Raw genomic sequence first — 19202 nt, forward strand, 5'->3', positions numbered from 1 at the left:
GAATTGTGTCACCACAACATGGTGCAGACGATGTACACTTTTAGCTAACAGTTTGGTGGTGTTCATAGGATTCTATCAATTTCTATCTCACCTGTAACCTCAATCACACGCTTTGCTGCTTGTTTAGTTACTTGCATTCAGTGATTTCCCTCATGTATTTGCACATCATAGATCATTGAAAGATATTATTGCTAGCAGCTAGCTAGTTGCCATTGCTACAATCCTAAGCTGTCCTCTACTAACATCCCTGTAGTCACCCTTTTTTTTCTATTTTTATTTGCGCAGGATTTTAAAAATAACGTAGCGTGTCTGTTGACTCGGAGTCAACTTTTGGAGAGCATGCAGAGCCGTGAACACCATGATACTTTGTAATAACAAGGACTTTTTACTAGGGAGCTGGCAGGGTAAAAACTATTTTAATGTCTGGTCCAACTGATTTGAATATTTGTGTTCTCACATACAGCTCCTCCGGGTAATGTCTAGATGATTTCAGGGTTACAGTGCATGCGTGAAATGGGCTGTAGTCCCAGTGGGTGTTCAATGGCCTCAGGGTAAGCCCATGCCGGCTTGGTGCACCAGAATGAGGTGACGGAGATGCCAAACTTGTAAACTCACTTGGACAAGCCTCAAAGAGAGATTCACTGGGTGCTTTCCATTCTGCTAATGATGTTTCCTTATTTCCTCGCTCATCCGTCCTCCAATAAACAGATGGAGGTCCACTATTGTCAAGGATGTTCAAATCCCTTATAAGGAGGTTCCTGGAAATTGAAGCAAGGAACCCCAGATGGATTCTATGGGGAGGTTGTTTTACCAGACGCCAACACCCCTTCGACTAGAGTCGTTAAGGCTGGTTGAATGTACTGCTAAATCCCAGGGAAGCTATCTAAACTTGTATCTCTGTACAGGACACAGTATTGATCTTCTCATATCTCTCTGTTTAAAGATAGACAATCAAGCTGTTCATTAGTGTTGAAGAATTCTCACAATGTTAGCAATAAAAAGCTAAGAATAACACACTGATGCAAAATTCCAGCGTTGTTTTCAGCCCCGTTCATCTGTCTGAGAATTCTTCTTCATGTTTCTGCCTCTTGCTAAAACTAACTTGATTTCAGACTTTGTTTGAATTGCTTGATGAGCCACTGTGCAACACTAACGCTCATGATATTCTCGATGATTAATGTGTATGCCGTGGCTTGTGTCTCTAGCATACAGATTCCTCTGAATAATAACAATGTGTGTTATTCAATAGTAACTGATGCTTTTTTGTTGCCATCCAAATCAAATTCAATCTTTTTTTTCCCCCTCTGCAGTTGCTTGTATTAAACCTGATACGATGAAAGGAAATCAGGTGTCAGGCTGCCACTGTGACTACACACAGACACTTCACTGCTGAATGGCAGCGTATCAAAGTTTCTCCCAGCTAAAGCTTTAAATTGTCTCCCCAAACACGCAAGAAAGAGAATTCCATTACTGAGAAATAAACCTGAAGTAACTCTGAAGGCTAATGCAAACATCATTTACCCGAGTACTGGTGTCATTTAGTGTTAGACCTGTCTGCTATTTAAGTAAGATTGCATAGTATTGGTATTTTTTGCGAAGTGGTGCCTCTACAGTTTCTTAGTGTAATACATATGGGTAGCTGTAGATAGATAGATAGATAGATAGAGAGATAGATATGCATTGTCCTGTGGGGGAAATTTGTTTTCACAATCTGTTACATTCACATGGGCAATATACACTCACTGTCCACTTTATTAGGTGCACCTGTCCAACTGCTCGTTAACGCAAATTTCTAATCAGCCAATCACATGGCAGCAACTCAGTGCATTTAGGCATGTGGACATGGTGAAGACGATCTGCTGCAGTTCAAACCAAGCATCAGAACGGGAAAGAAAGGTGATTTAAGTGACTTTGAACGTGGCATGGTTGTTGGTGCCAGACGGGCTGCTCTGAGTATTTCACAAACTGCTGATCTACTGGGATTTTCACACACAACCATCTCTAGGGTTTACAGAGAAAGGTCCCAAAAAGAGAAAAGATCCAGTGAGCAGCAGTTCTGTGGGCACAAATGCCTTGTTTTAGCCAGAGGTCAGAGGAGAATGGCCAGACTGGCTGGAGCTGATAGAAAGGAAACAGTAACTCAAATATCCACTGGTTCCAACAGAGGAATGCAGGAGAGCATCTGTGAACACACAACACCACCTACTTTCTAGCAGATAGGGAACAGCAACAGAAGACCACACTGACACTTTATTAAGCACCAGGTAAGCACCTAATAAAGTGGCTGTGAACAGAGACAAACAACAGATACATAAAGCCAGGTATATGGACACATAGAACAGGTACATTAACAACGACGACAACAGATCTATACAAAGTCAGAGAGATAGTTTATTCAGCAGTGTTAAGGCAGAAGGGTCAAAACTTCTGCCAAAGCGAGTCCTTCTACATCTCAGAGTCCCGTATCTGCAGCCAGATGGCAGCCGTTTGAAGTGTGGATTTAGAAGGTGATTGATTTCATTGACAATGGTGAGGGCAAGGCTTATGATGGCTCCTTCGTTAAGGCCTGAGATGTTGGGTGCGGGGGAGTGGATCATTTTAGAGGAGAAGGGTGTGATCTTGGAGAGTTTGTTTTTGTTAGAAATGGCAAGCATGTTGCAGAAACAGGTGGAACAGTACAGCAGGATAGGTTGGATTATGCTTTTGTAAAGTAACAAAAGGAGGGAGAGGGCAAGAGTGCTCTGAGCTTACTGATATCCTAATCTCTCCTGAGATCGTTTATGGGTATCAGTGTATACGTACTTTTGTTGTGATAACATTACTCTTGATCAAAGAATAGCGGTTTGATAACTATGCCAGCACAGCGGAAAGTTAAACCTTAGAAGAAGAAAATACAAATTCCCACCTCAGGTGTAAAATCCCAATTATTTTTAGCCAATTCTTTCTTCTCTTACTAAAAGTAATGAGTTCAACCCTGTCAAAGACAACTTGGTCCCAATTTATATGATTTAATGAGATATTCAAGTAAACTCTTGAAGAACCTTATTAAAGAGATGTACCTTGTTTCAAATCGCTTACTGGAAGTAGACTTTTTATTTTAATACTCACTATATATCTGCCAAAGCAGGTCATGCATTAATGGGGCGGCCGGTGGCACAGTGGTTAGAGTAGCCGGCCCATGTAAAGAGGCTGAAGGTCCTCGAGGCAGTTCAACTCCGACCTGCGGCCCATTGCTGCATGTCTCCCCCTTTCTGTCTCACCCAATTTCCTGTCTGTCCTACTGAATAAGGCTTGAAAACTGCCAAAAATTGCGATTACGGTACACATAATTCAGCAAAGATTAACCTGATATTTCCTCTCATCGTCAAAATATTAATAAAAGCATATTCAGTATACAAATCTTCAAAAGGGAAGTGTCGAAATGTCAAACCTATTACAACTTTTCAACCCTGTTACTGACCATACATTGTAATGTGACAGGTTGAAGTATTTGGCTAAAAGTAGCCATACCTCTATATTTAGCGAAGATAATATCATCACATGGTATTCAGGCTAAATGTTTTGCAAAAATTTTGTGATAAACAATTATTTACTATCATTTATTGATGCAACAGAGTTGAACTGTTGATCTTGATGACCTCAATCTGACAATAAAAACAATGAAATAAAGTTAAGGAAAGATCTACAGTTGCCTCTCCTTGCAACATGTTCTTCAGAAGACTTTTGTGATTTCACTTCCTCAATGCTGTTGTCACAGTGAATGACCCAACTTCAACTTAATAGATAATAAAAGTATTTTTTCAGGGGGGAAAATGCATTTTAGTTGAAGTACAGAAACACATGTTATGTTAGAAGCACAATTTTTTGTATGTGTTTGATATTCAATGAAACATGATGGTCTATGAGGACGGAGTCTACAACTTTGACAATCTATTAGTAATAATGAAATAAAAATGAATTCTTTTGTGTGGCACCTTGTTTTATTAATAGGTGGCTTTAAGATGCATTTTGTGCTTTCTTTTAATTGAAAAACTTTAAGTCAAGTCTGAGGGACTTAACGGTTTCAAAACTAGTATTTTATCTATTACCAATATGCTGTTGCCATAAGGAGAAATTTCTTTTTTTTTTAAATGGGATGGAACAGGGAACCAAAACGGGATGTTTGAAATAGGCCAGTCATCAGTTACAGCAGTCATATTCAGAGTAAATAAACACAGTGAAAGAAAGCCATACTGCATACAAATAGATCAGGGTAAAAAAAATAAAAAAACTCTCTGATCCTGCTGTAAAGGCCTGCACCGCCAGCGTTCACAAACTGGTTTCATCAGCAAGTCACTGTAGTTCAGTAAACAGAGCAGCAGGAGGAAAAGCTTGAGTAAGAAATTTGAATAAATAACTGCAACTGAACGATGAAAAGGCAGACGAGATGAGACAGTGGGAAGGACTGAAAAGACAAAAAAGACAGGGAAAAAAACATTTGCTGTACGATCAGTGGGTGACTCTTGTTTACGTGCGTGTTTGTCACCCTGCTTTAGATGTAGGGCTCTTGTTACTAGAAGCGAGTGAAGGCCTCCACTCTCAATCACAGTCAATTGGCCGGCAATTCAGTGTCCACGTCATGGGAGAAATTTCCGAACATCCGCCCCTGGCAACAATTGCTCCTTTGTTTTCTAAAGTCTGGATGCCTTCACTTGTCGACACTACACATAGACACAATTGAAACTGGTATATGTGAATGTTGACAGCTTAAAAACATTTCATAGTTAATGTATTCTGACTCTGAACTCTTGAGCTCTGGTCAAGTCATTCAGAGGCTGTTGTGAATAGACAGATTGCTTGAGGATTTAAACACATAGCAGTGTGGACAGATACCAGAAACACATTGGAATACAGTATGATCCCCTCTGCAGTGGTGCAGCATATAATGTTTGGATTTTGCTGAGCGTTTGATTTAACTTGTTGTTGGTCATTCCAGGCTGTTCCTCATTGCTACATAATGCAGGTTTCGTGTTTGCCACTCTGAATGCCCTCTCCATGTATGAGAGGTTTTCTCTTGTGTCGTGCTAGCAGATTCTCTGTGAAGTCCCGAATCAAAAAAGAATTTAGAACAACAGATATGCTGTAGCTTCTAGGCAGCACCGTGTAGAATTTAAAATAGTGCCACAAGTTTCTAAACTCCTCTAAAAGGCATAATTAACCATAACTTAATCCACTAGTGCGGCTCCCTTAACAATTATTAGTAGCCTAATTTTCCCCCTATTAAGAGCTAAGTATTAAACGTGACAAATTGCCTTAAGTGCTATTGCCAAACTATATCCAGTTTCAGTGCTCTACACTGTTTAAACTCATGGCTGATGCTGGGTTTTCACAGGCAGATTTTTTCAACTGCAACTATTGTACATTTTTGCTAAGAATGAGCTGTGGGTTTGGTTTGGTGGTGTTGATACATTCCTATCTATCACCCCAGTCACACACGTTGGCGCTTTAAAAAATTGCGTTTAGTTACTTACATACTGGGTTTGCTCTCATTTCTTTGCGCGTCACGGATCGTAGAAAGATATGTTTTGCTAGCAACTAGCTAGTTGCTGCAATTCTACGGCTAAGAGCTGTATATAATCCTCTGCTAAGATAGCTGTCTTCTATTAACATCCCTGCAGTCATACATTTTTACACTTTTTTCTTCTCTTACATTGTACATTGGAGGCACATTCATGAGTCTGCCCTCTCATTGGCTACCACTCAGAGTCAACTTTCAGAGAGCGGGCAGAGCGGTGAATGTCCGTAAACTTAGTAGCTAACACTCAGCTTTTAAGAGCTAAGTAGTAAACGTGACAGGTTGCCTCAGGTGCTTTTGCCAAACTTAGAAATGGATAACTGCTGTGAGTATCCAGTGCTCTACACTCTTTTTAAACCCATGGCCAACGCTGGGTTTTCACAGGCAACTGCTGTACACTTTTTGCTTCGAATTAGCTGTGGGCTCTCTTTGACTACCGCTCGGAGTCAACTTTCGGTGAGCGGGCTGAACTGTGAATGTCAGTAAACTTTCACAACTGTCAGCGAACTTTGGTCATACTGCTGTTTTCATTGGGAATGAACTGAACTGCTCTGCTCTGCTGTGATCGAAGCTGCCTATGAAATCCCAGTGTAAGGCGTGTCACACTGCTGAGGCGATACAAGCTCTTTAGACACGACAACAACAACTGTCTCCTCTATCTTGGTTCATGAAGAAAACTGCAGCCAAGCGGGACCAACCACACACACTTCGTTGCTATTGGTTGAGGCTGCAACTGTGAAAGTGAAAGCCAACGGGAGGTGGATAATTGTTAATTTTGCTCATGTGTGCCTGCACTGCAATAACTTTGATTGGTCAAAAACATGCTAAGTTTCTTTTAAACCCTCACAATACAGTTATTTGCTTATCAAGTGGTCATTTCAAATTTTAAAACGGTCATAAATAATTGTTGTTTATTGATTGGCATGGCAAGAAATTGATGTTCCTTTTTGATATGTGAGTTTAGTAAACATTTAATTTGCAGAGTTGGGGTTTTCCATTTGGCTTCAGGCGACTACATATTGCTGAGTCGGTTTAAGTATAGCAAAGGAGATTATCAAAGCTGTCAGTGTGGAATATAGAAAATCTGCTAATGCCTTTCAAGGCATTTAAATGATTTGCATGGCAATTACGCTCCTTCTGCTGCAGCACTTTTAAAGTACAGTACAGTACGGTAAATTCTGGGGATCAGTGGTCATAAGCTGTCATTTTATTTAAGATAGATGCTGTGCAGGATGAATAATGAAATAGTAAAGGGATGATGGTATTACAAAGAGTTAATAAGGCAGGTAAGATAGAGTGGAAGGTGTTGGAAGCCAGATAAAGACAGGGGCCGTCACTGCTGCAATCTTACTGGTTATCTGACCAGCAGCTTGGGACAATCGCAGTCTGCAACACACCTGGGAGACAAACATATTGTTTTTATCAGCACCATCAGCCTGTGTGTGCGTGTCTTAAAGGTACAGGTTTATTCACAGGTGTCAGGGACTGTCTGGAAAGAAAACTTTTCTCCCAAACTTGATAATGGATTGTTCTGAAGCAGATCTTATCAACTTGGATCTTGGTGTATCTTAACCTGCACCTAAACTAATGAAACAAAGCCTCCAAGATAGTGCAGGCAGTCGACTCCAATCACCGCTACACTCACGTGGTACTTTCGACCTACTTTTTTTCAAAATATATTCATCACACCCATTTCATTATGGCTTAATCCGTCATTGCTAGGGATAGGAATTGAAACATTTTTCTATTGTTACCAATGCCATTATCAATTCTATTTTATTTTGCACGTGCTGTAATCAGGGCGTCTGTGTAAAACAGAACGTGCTCTCAATGGCCTTCCCCGTTTTCAAGGTTTCAATCAATCAAGCTGAAACTGTTTTATTGTCCGAGTCTGAAAACAGTGTAGATGAAATGAGATTTGTACAGGATTTGTTTTTGTTTAGGTTTTCTTAGACAAAGAAAAAATCTGCTCAGCCTGCCTCTGTGGAGCTAATGTTTTTAGAACAGGATATTTACTCTTGGTAGTGGTAGTGCTCAGTAGGGAAGCACTGGTAAGCACTGGTACTCACACAGAGAGTGTCAAATACATGACATTCGTGAAATTGAAGCCAATGTTGCATAGAAAGATGTTTCAGCATGTGGCTGGTGTTTCCACCCTTACTTGATACGATCATTTTACAGACTTTATAAGCTGCACTGTTCATCTTTCTTTGCGAAATAAAGTCACGCTTTGGTCTGTTTCTTCCTCTCCGCCATGACTCCTTGTTGCCAGTTCTTCTGCAGCGTAGACGAATGAGTTTGACAGCTTTGTTTTGCAGTGCAATGCAAAGCAATGCTGTCACTTGCTGCAGGGATGTTCATAAAGCATTTCATAAAGTCATACCTCCACTTCTAGGCTCTAGATTCCCTAATTACTTCCCTCCTCTACATAGGAGGGAAGTAATTACGGTCACTTTCTGCTGTGCTGAACTTGGTGTTTTCTTTTTGGGAGTAATGAGATCAAAGACTAGATACTTTTTTGTGCTATAGCTCTGACTTGCAATTCTAAAATATTATATTTCATTGGGGTAACAACCATCAGCTTACTCAAAGGTCTAGTGTGTGCTCGTTGAATACAGAAAATAAAGTTTTATCAAGGCTAAAAGTCTAAAATCCCACAAGGGATGAACAACAAAGTAGATGTAGCTGTTCTGTCAGTACCATGGATTGAATGCAAAGTTTGTATTGAAGGTTACACTAATTTAGTCACAAAACCAACAGGGTTAATCCTCTGAGGAATCTGAATATGCTCAGTTATTCCATGGCAGTGTGTCCCATGGTTTTATTACTGAAGTGTGTGAGTGGAAACTGTGGTCGGATTTTGGCACCAGAAGAAAAGACAGGGATCAGTAAAGGAGTCATGAATAAATAAAGCAGTACATCTAGTCATTACTCTTTGACATACCTTGTCATGAATGAAAGTTTCGGTCAAGTACAAATGTTTGGCACTTCCCTGAGGAAACATCGGGACAAGAGTAAGATGTGTAGACTAACTGTTAGATTGTCAGATTAACTAAAACAATAACAACAGTATAATCTGCTCCTCTAGCAAGTCGGGGAAAAAACAGCAACAAGGTAAAAGCACAACATCTGACATACTAACACCTTACTAAGCTGTTACGGCTAACATATTAGCACACATTTACCTATGTAGGTTAGAACTCCAGTGGAAAAAAAGCAACTTTTATTTATTTATTTGGAGTCGTGTTTTTGGCCACCTGATTAAAATCTGTACATCATTTACTCTCCTTTAGCTTTGTCTTTTACTCTCTAGCTCTCTTTAGCTGCAAGATGTGCAGCTTCTTTACCAACTGCAAAGTGTGTCTGTCTGGGCAGCTAGTGTGCAGTGGGTTTTTCAAAGCTTTCCCCCGAGACTGGCTCCCTGCCGCTGCTGCTGCTGCAGACCAGGTTGAGGAGGGTGTAAGTTCTGATAAATAAAAACAATAAGCTATTACAGTCTAAAATACTGTAACTCTGATGAAACTGCAGAGTTTGTGGTAATTCTCTGTGGAGAAGGGCCGGGAAATATCGATCACTGGAACTTTAGGTTAGGTTAGAAACTTTATTTTGTGGAAAGTTGTTAACTTTAAAATCAGAAACAGAATAGCAGTAACAAAAACAGGGCATAATTTGTAGCCGATAAAACTGACGATAAAACAGAAACAGAAACCTGTCTGGCCACATCCAAATGGCCTGAGACTGTTGAGTATTATCGTATGGATTGGCAGCAGTCCCGGGCCCTCAGCCTTTGAAAAACCTTGAACTACACTGTGAGCAGAATTAATTAAAAAAATGTGTGCGTTGTATGCCGTCAATAATAATAATAATAAGATGGACGATGAGTTTCTTTGACGTTCCTTGCTCATAGTCTGCCGACCCTGAGAGCAGAGATAGGGCTGTCACTCTGTGCTAGTTTTAATCACACTCTAGACCTTGAACTTTCTTTTTCTGACATTAGCTATTGTCCTTCGACTCAGCTAGGGACAAAAAAAAAAACTTTTAGCTGGTTCAATTTGTCAGGCCAACTTGGCAGGCCATTTAAATTGGCTGGACGCAGAGGCATGTATCAAAGGTGACACCCAGAGAAAAATATCTCTTCCCTCACATTCCCTCACATTCTCACTTTTTTATATCCGTTTCTGTTCTGTCGTCTCCCTCTCTGCTTGTGCTCATTCAAGCCCGCTCTACCCTTCCTCTCGTTTTCATCCTCCCTGTCTTTAATGGCCCTGACAGAGAGAGAGTGTCATTAAGGGAGTGAAGATAGGGTCTGCCTGATGAGACGGAGGGTTGGCTGATTGGCTGGCTGGATTGCCGTGCCGTTGAGATTAACGACTCCTCTTTGTCATCTTGGTAGCACGATTGGTTTCGATACCAGCGTGCGCGCACACACACACACACACACACACACACACACACACACACACACACACACACACACACATACTGCATCTACCTGCACACATTTACATCAGTTATTTTAACAGAATGAACTGATTAACCAAGGACACATTAACAAGGAGGCATTTGCTGCACTTTATAGTCAGTCTAAATGCAGTCTGCCAGCAGAACTATCTGCAAGACACATTAGGTCTTCCCAAGTCTACCATCCCATGTAGACCGGATGGTGAACTCACATGAGCCCTCTAGATTCCTTGCAAGAGAAGAGCTGCTCCACGTTTCCATGAGCCTGTGCAGGACAAAGAGCAACTCAAAGACTCAGGATTTAACTGGAAGGCCGAAGACAGGAATTGGAAGACTGCAAGCACCTGGCAGCCACGCCTCTTAGGGCTAGTCAGCTAAGCCGATGGAATAACTACTTGGTGCGCTGCGATGTCAGTCTTGTGTGCTGCTCACATCTTATTTGGCAACAAGATAACTTTCCTCAGACCCAGTTTCCTCTCGCACATTTAGATGTACCTTTCATGTAATGTTGCCTTTCGGTTGAAAGTTCGAACATGAAACGGGCTGGAGGGGACTCTTGACAGGTTAGCCACTGTTGGACATACCAGTTGAACCCATTATGTGGTATTTTGCGCATGCATAGCAACGTGTCCACAGATAGAAGATGGACACTGCTGTGTTTTGACTGACTTAATGAGACACGATTAATCAGAAGTGAGAAGGGCATTCCTACAGCTGCAGCTACTATTGATGCTGGGTGCCGCTATGTTGGATTTCGATTTGGAAATTCTGACTACTTGAGGTGTGCCAGATTAAAGAAATTTTTGACTTCCGGGTGGAACGGGAATGCAGCAGATATACTGTACAAACCTGTTCCTATAATTTTGAGTTACTCCCAGATGTCCAGATACAGTATATTGTTGGCATGTGTTTTTTTTTTAGATAAAATATGTCATTTTTAAAAATGTTTTACCTAAAACTGCACTGTTTGGGATATATTTCGCTGTCATTTTCATGTATAATGGTATAAGTGAAATAGTGTGTATAGTGTCCTTTATTTCAAGAGAAAGAAATGAACTGAAGGAGGAGAGATTTGAAAGTTTGTTCTTGATCCTGGAAATATTCTGGACTGATGTCCATGCTCAGTTCAGTCCTGTCTTTTATGCTCGGCTGAAGTTAGATGGCTGACCATGCACTTCACCTGCCTGCTGCCCGTAATTGTCATAATACAATATACAATTTGCATAATATTCATCAGAAAAATGTGTGTCCACTGGAAGAGCAATTGGTACGTGCATGTAATTTAGTTTTTCTTATAATTAAGCGATTTGAATACACAATCAAATACAAAAAAAAACAATGCTATGTTTTTTACCACTGAAAACAAAAGTGAAGTCAAGGTCACACCTACGAGCTCTCACACAGTGCTGTACTTTGTTGATATAGAGGTGTAACTGACTCCCTCTCTCTTCGTCTCTCTATGTCTCTCGCCCTGTGGCAGGCCGGCTCCTAAGGCTTCATCAGAGCAGAGCAGCAGCAGTGACAAGAAGGAACGTCCTCTGAGCACCATGAGCGAAGCGTCAAACTACACGGGCGGCTCCGACTACAGCACCTTCCCCGGCAGCCCCACCACTGTCGTCACTACCGCTTCCACTATCACCACCTGCACTTCATCCACACGGGTCAGTCTCCATCCATACATGACTTAAATCTTCAGCAAAGCTCTGTTGAGCAGTTAAATCGCAGTGCTAGATCAGGGCTAATAACATCACCACATTTATCAAGCATCATTGGCCAGTGGCGTGTCGATTTCAGTCCGTCATTCGGTCTATTGGTCAAACCGCCACTTTGGTCCGGACTGAAATGTATTTTTGCCATAACATTTTACTATTTAGCAATTGTTAGACTAAAGGTTTCTCTAAAATGCAACACACAATTGTCTCATAGTAAGACACCTTTAGAACACACATAGAGCGTTAAAATGCATAAATGAATTTGGGAAATTGGGCCGTGAATTCTGACACATCAAAGTGTGTAAACGCTCCAGAAATGCAGTGTAAGAATCCAGTTTTTAGAGAAATTTTAATGAAATAGTTACAATCTTTGCAAAGTATATAACTGCAATAAGTCAGCGGTAAGAAAAAGTCACCGCCTGACAGAAGTTTTTGAGTGGAAACAAACAAAGTCTAGTATGTTAATTAGTGAGCTTTAGAAGTGCTTGTCAGTGGCTTTTGTAACCATTGGACTGAGCCAGGCTAGCTGTTTACCCCTTTTGCCAGTATTTGTGCTAAACTAAGCTAGTTTGCTGCTGCCTGCAGTGTAATATTTAACGTACTGACACTTTCTTCTTATCTGGCTGACCTAAAAGTGACCAGGTGTGTTTTAGGCTACATTCACACTGATATGTATTCCTTTTAAAACGCTGCATACCTTTTGCTACGTTAACACCTAGCATCCAACCGACTCTGGCATTTTCGTGCCCCTCAAACCCTTGAAAACGCTGCTGAGCCCGTTTTAGTTTGTACAGGTGAAAACTGAGACTTAGCTTGATGATTCGGTCTTATCAGTCACTGTCAGTCGGTCTTACCAGTCAGCTTGTTATATTATATACCTTCTGATTTCATCCCTCTTACGGGTGCTCTTTTCCCTTTGCCATGGCTTTCTGTGGCGGTGGATCATGCTCCTGATAACAGCCTAATATGTATATGACGTATTTGCTTCACAACGACTCAAATTCTTTCTTTTCCGCCACCGATACCACTTATACGCATGTGTTGCTTTCAGGAACAGTTCCACCTCATCGTCTGTCCAACTAAAGGAATCTTGGGTCTTGTTTTATACCATTGCTGTTCTTCTTCTGTAGTATGTTCTGTATTTTCAACTGCATAGTAACATCAGACAATCTCCTTCCTGTTTACACCTTGACGTGCATCACCAGCATACGTCATGGTCACGTGATATGCATTTAAGACTTGTTAATATGGATGGAGATTATTTCTGGTACGGAGTGAAAAGACTTATGAAAATATATTAGTGTGGATGTGGTAGTAATAGTGTGATTATACAAAAGAAGCAGCTGCTTGAGTTCAAGAATTTGCATTCAAAGTTGAGCATACTGATAACTGATGGACTGAATGAAAGGGAATCATTTAAGCGATTCACACCAACATTAAACCAATGCAACCATCAACACCCCTGAAGAGTTGATTTGTTGTTCCCCTAATGCTGTGCTGGAGGTCAACCTCAGGCTTTCTACAATGATATCATGCTGAGTCATCATTTGCTCCCAGCATTTAAGTGACTGTCCTCGAATGTGTCATTACTTCTCATTTCAGGCCGGAGGCACGGCAGTATGAAGCAGGCTAACTCAGCTGTATTAGCAGCCAGCGTGTCATCTACACGGGTCACTGCGCGGTTTCACTGGGCATGTCCGTTTAGAAATGCTCAGTAAACAACGCAAACACATGGAAAATGAATATGCATGGGTAGATCAAATCAGAAGTTCTGTGCTTTCATGAACACCTGATATATGATATTTACCTATGCTTAGACAAGTTTCCTAGCAACTACAGCATGATTAGCAATTCTGTATACGCAACGCAATGATTAATAAACGTTAGGGGTGTTTTATTTACCAAAACCATAATCCTTCCCTGACACTAATCCTAGTGTTCAAGTCATTATATATACAGTATATACAATGTATGGCATACAACATCCATATGCTATATGAAAATGACACTTTGTGGCTGAAGAAAATGTTACCAGTGAAACACCATCAAAAACGTAATATAACATTTGGTAAATGGTGTCTCGGAAATTCCATCCTATTTTTCTTCAATTTAGACTTAATCAGATAACTCTGTGTCTTTCTTCTGTTGACTGACTTTTATGCTGCAGCGCTGCATCTTTCAGCGGGCATGATTTATGGGGGATGTGTTTAATGTGCTGAATACATCTGCCTCTGTGGTTGCTTTTTATAGCTGCTGGGAAAAGCTGCTGTTTTACAATACAGTGCACCAAACACGTGTCACGTCACATTGTTGTGTTGAGATCAGGAAAGACGCTGATGTATTGGGTCATTGCATAATCTGGGCTGTTGTCTTTCAAAAAGGTTTATGGATTATTTTGTTTGACGTATGTATTTAAAATACATGTAAATGTTTCCTCTGTAGAGCTGGTTCTTCTGTGTATTTATTACCCATTATGTGTTTCAACAGCCTTCCAGGTCTTCCAAAAAAGTTCACAACTTTGGAAAGAGATCAAACTCCATCAAGAGGAACCCCAACGCTCCGGTCGTCAAGAGCAACTGGCTTTACAAACAGGTACAGAAGGACGATTACGGGATGTACACAGATAGAAGATATGTGAGGAATACTGCTGGCTAGCCAATATTAACGGTGAAAGGTGCACACTGATAAATAAACAATACATAGAAAGTTGTACTAGTAGTTTTAGGGGGAGTTACATGCTGAACAGTGCAGTGACTGTGCAGTATCCCAGCAATTAGAGAGAGTTGTTGTGAGTTTCTAATTCATTTGGACCACCAGTTTTATTTATCTATATCTAAATTAAAATACCACAATGATGTTTTCGATCAATACACCTGTTCAACATGCTTAAAGGTCTTTTTCAGAAGGTAAGCGACACTCTGCTTGACCCAATTGGATTCGTGGGGTCTCACTGCTCTCCTCAAGTGAATAGACAGGCAGACAAGCGCTCCTTAGGCCCTGTTGTTGATAGCTAAAATAGCAAAGAGTTTTAAACTTTAGTGCTGATGCTCTAGAGACAACAGAAAAATCAATTCTAATCCTGATCTGAATTTATTCCTGTTTAAATTAATATATTTTTTCTAAAAGCAGTTATTAAGAAGCAAAAAAATGAGTTTCCATAAAGAACCGAACCAATAAAGAGCATTGATAAGAGTAGTTGTATCAATAAACCCTTAACATATCCATCCCAAATGGAGCTCTGCGAAACTACACCATACAGTATGCCATACAATTGACAAAGTGCAATTGTTCCTCTGTTTGGTCACAGATGAAAGGACTGAAGGCTGAAAGGACCGCTCCTTGCCTGGATGTTAGCTTACCCAGCGTGTTATCTCATTAGCTTTCCACCCACTCTTGCAATTTTTCTTCTCCCCACAGAGAACTACTGTGGGTCAATTTTTCAATTGGTCTGTGGACCACTGACCATTGCGTGACTCCCTGAAGACAGCCTCATCAAGAGCTATTCATCTCAGCTTCCTGATGCCAGTTAGAGCCAGTGTCAAAAACCTCCATTTGGCCCTTTCCTCCACAGAGAGCTGTCCGGCTAAGTGAAGGAATATATGTCATCAGTGTTAACCCAGAGCTCCTGACCTCAGGATCTGTGGCCAAACAGTGAGCCAATGGTGTACAAAAAAACTGGTATTATCGCTGCAGTCATTACGGCACCAGGGAGGAATAAAAAAGCACCATAGCAGCAGCGTAGAGAACAAAGCACAGGCCTTCGCCCCGAGCTTCACAGAGGCAGATTTGTCACTGCGTTATGAAGAGATAAAACTGAGCAATTTGTCTCAGAGGGGGAGATAGAAGCTGGTTAATAGAAGCAGCCAGAGGGAGAGACCGCAAAGGGGGGAGAGAGGAGGGAAGTGAGGGGAGATCAAAGGAGAGGGAATGTCTGTGTGTGTGTGTGTGTGTGTGTGTGTGTGTGTGTGTGTGTGTGTGTGTGTGTGTGTGTGTGCGTGTGCGTGTGCGTGTGCGCGAGAGGGTTGTTCTCTGTAATGAGTACACTTTGACTGGCTGACTGACGGTCTGTAACCTTTGACCCCTGCAGGACAGCACAGGCATGAAGCTGTGGAAGAAGAGGTGGTTCGTTTTGTGCGACATGTGCCTCTTCTACTACCGCGGTGAGGACAAACACACACACACACGCACACACACACACGCACACACGTATCCAAATGTGTGATGCTGTTGAATGGGTTTAATTTCAAATCAAAAGCAAGTTCATGTATTGTTCAAGGGCAATGCCATAAAGCGCATTCACTAATTCAAGGATCTTTACTACAAATGTACAGACAGGGGAAAGGAGTAAAGGAAAGAGGAAGACAATAATTCAGATTCACTTACATGCCCGTTTTCTGTTTCTCTGTTTATTTACTCCGGTCATCACTTCCTGCATGTGCTTCACAATAAAAAGCATCATAATGCAAAGGCAGTAGTAGGCTTTTACTTTGAAACCAGACGTTAGACTATGGATTTAAAAGTACAATTTCTGCACGATTGTCCGGAAGCCTACAGGAAGAAGAATATTATTTCGTTTGTTTTTTTGAAATTATTTGACAGTGACAGAAGAAATGCTTTCAAAGAGAGGGTAATAGCATGCAATAAAGGATCCTTATGTGTCTTTATGTGTGTGTATGTGTGCGTGTGGAGATGGGGGCACCAGCACACAATAACCAAATACATGTTTAAATATTTAACAGAATTGCTCGGAAAATGTGAATACACATGTAAATTATAGCTTATTGATGACTTTTAGCAGGTTAAGTATAATGGCCTAGAGAGGCAGGTACTCTGGGATGGAGAAAGACTCTCTGGGAACCAGCCCATCGCGAAACACAAGATCTTAGTCACCTGTTTGAGGACATTGCAGGTTTATTGCATGGCTAACTATACACAATCTTGTACAGCGTCACCCCTGAAATCAATAAATCATGCAGCTCTTGCACAAGGTCAAACTGTCCCCTATTTTCTTGGAGCATGTGGCCAGTTGGCTCTACACATTGGATTAAGGAGCTATGCAGCATTAGTTGAGCAGGTCACTTGTAGTTTGTGAGGGAAAAGCAGAAAAAAGACCAGACGATGGAAGGCACTGGGACTGGGTTCTCTGAGTCAGCAGAAACCTGAGTTCAAGTAAAGTTTAGTGCTCTCAACCATTCTCTAAAGAAAAAAGGATTACAATGCACAAGGGGTAATTGGAATATTTCCATTTCTTAAGGGTTGAATTGTGGGTGGAAACAGATGCTCTCATCATTGAAAACCATTTGGCTGAGCTCATATACCTTCAACAAGTTAGTGTAACCAGGGGATAACAAACCCTCTCGCCGTTTTTTATAATATAATCAGAGCAGTGTAACAGGGCAAATCTAGGGTCAGGAGGTTAAGTGTCCTCGCCAGTTAAAAGTAGTCGTCCTTGCTTTCGCCCACGCTGCAGCACCACTCATTTAGAACTTTACCGTTCACAAAAGCTCATCTGTTCCTCCTTCGTGTCTCCTAAACCCTTGAGAGGGATTTTTTCATCTCCATAAATTGACAAATTAGCCGCTCCCTGAGCGCAATCAGCAGCCGCTTTCATGACAAACCCAAGGGAAAATTGGATGTTTATTGGCTTAGCCGGCCAGAGACGAGAGAGAGGAGGCGTCCTCGGGAAGGACAACGACGTGTTCAGCTTTCCGATAATAACCTCTTCGTTTTCCATTTTTCTCCTGCTTGCTCTATCACTTTATCCTAAGTACCTTCTGTCACTCAGGTTGGAAGCATTTGCAGAATTTGAAGTTGTTCTTAATTATTTTTGTATGAACAAGGATGATAAGAATCCCTCCCACTGCAAATCTCACCCAAGTTCATTCATTCCGTGTCTACATGCAGTCTAATAATTCCATTATTACCCCAACACTGACATTTGCAGCTGTCAGAACATATAAAGCAGGTTACCACAGTGTTTGGCAGTGACTTGATATGCACAGACCATATATCTGAAGCATGTTCAATCAAGGAACAAAATAGTGCACAACCATGTTGAATGTGCACATGTGTATGTGCCCTTGACTTGTGCGGCTGTGGTCCAGGGGGCAGAGCAGCTGTCTATTAATCAAGGGTTGGCAGTTCGATCCACGTGTCCAAGTGTCCTTGAGCAAGACACTGCTCCTGATGGGCAGGTCAGCACCTTGAATAGCAGCAGCTCTGGAGCTGTGTGTGTGTGTGTGTGTGTGTGTGTGTGTGTGTGTGTGTGTGTGTGTGTGTGTGTGTGTGTGTGTGTGTGTGTGTGTGTGTGTGTGTGTGTGTGTGTGTGTGTGTGTGTGTGTGTGTGTGTGTGTGTGTGTGTGTGTGTGTGTGTGTGTGTGTGTGTTGCGTGCGTGCGTGCGTGCGTGCGTGCGTGTGTGGCCAAATGTGAAACACTCTCCAGCAAAGCGCTGTATAAGTGCAGTGCCTCTGCCATTCGATTAGAGAAGGAGCTTGTTGTCGTGTTTGTGCTTGAAGTTGAAGTGGTCCCTCAGATGCTGTTAAATTCATTCAGTTACATTTTTAACGTTTCTAATTTTCTCTAAATGTATTCCCTGTGATTATTTCTACATTGATGTATCCGCTTACAGCTTACTAGGCTGTTGCACTTTCACAAACGAGAACAAAAACAACTGCAGATTTTAATTCAAACTGATGGTGAATGGAGTCATTGCACCTGTACAGTATCCTGACTCCGGACCTGTCACCATAAGAAATTTGGGTGATAAATTGTCCCTGAAATTATTGCACGTAGCGATAATATTGCCGTTTTGACAACATTTTCAACTGATAAATTGATAATGGCATAATAATGCAAGTACACCCTTTAAAGATCAATAAACGAATCGAAAGAATATTAACCACTAGAACTCACAGACATTTTAGTTTCCAAAATAAATAAACAAAACAACCAAAAACAATAAATGAAATGGACTCTGACTATTTTAACACATTGGCGCGTTTAGTTGCTACTGTTTTACAACAAATGCGACACATCGGCTCGCTCAGGTGAAGAGGTTCATCGCGGTCATTCGGTCTGCACACAAAGCGCTCCCACACCGATTCCATCTTTGTTTTTATACCTCCAAATCTCAACTAGCGTGTCCTCTAACTTGCTCCTCACAGGGCGCTCTTGCTGCACTCTGAGTAACGCCTGGGGTCCGCCCTCCCCACACAGAGACCGTGCGGCTGACAAGTGATTGACACGACAGTGACTCATTACACTGAGGAAGCAAGGGGTCAGTGGAAACAGATGCACCAGAGTGAAAACTCTTGTCATCCAGTGTCTGATAGAGGGACACCAGGAAAACAGAAAAATGGAAAGTATTGTGGCTGGAACAGTTATTGAGCTCATTAAAAGGTATCATGCGATTCATTGATTTATTGCTCATTGCAACAGGGCTATCCACAGGGACACCTGAGCAACTGATCCTGAC

General features: G+C 41.5%; 1 protein-coding gene across 4 annotated transcripts in view; it reads left to right on the forward strand.

Annotated features, from left to right (window-relative positions):
• Positions 1–19202, forward strand: part of LOC310962756 (pleckstrin homology domain-containing family A member 5-like) — a 207314-nt gene that overhangs the window by 140862 nt on the left and 47250 nt on the right. For all 4 annotated transcript variants that reach the window (XM_083935313.1, XM_083935315.1, XM_083935316.1 and 1 more), the window contains 3 exons: positions 11496–11676; positions 14215–14319; positions 15815–15887. In XM_083935313.1, coding sequence (XP_083791439.1) covers positions 11496–11676; positions 14215–14319; positions 15815–15887 — 359 coding nt within the window. The remainder of the gene's footprint in view (positions 1–11495; positions 11677–14214; positions 14320–15814; positions 15888–19202) is intronic.

The sequence above is a fragment of the Echiichthys vipera genome, assembly GCF_963691815.1.
Source record: "Echiichthys vipera genome assembly, chromosome: 20".
NCBI classification, from domain to species: Eukaryota; Metazoa; Chordata; class Actinopteri; order Perciformes; family Trachinidae; genus Echiichthys; species Echiichthys vipera.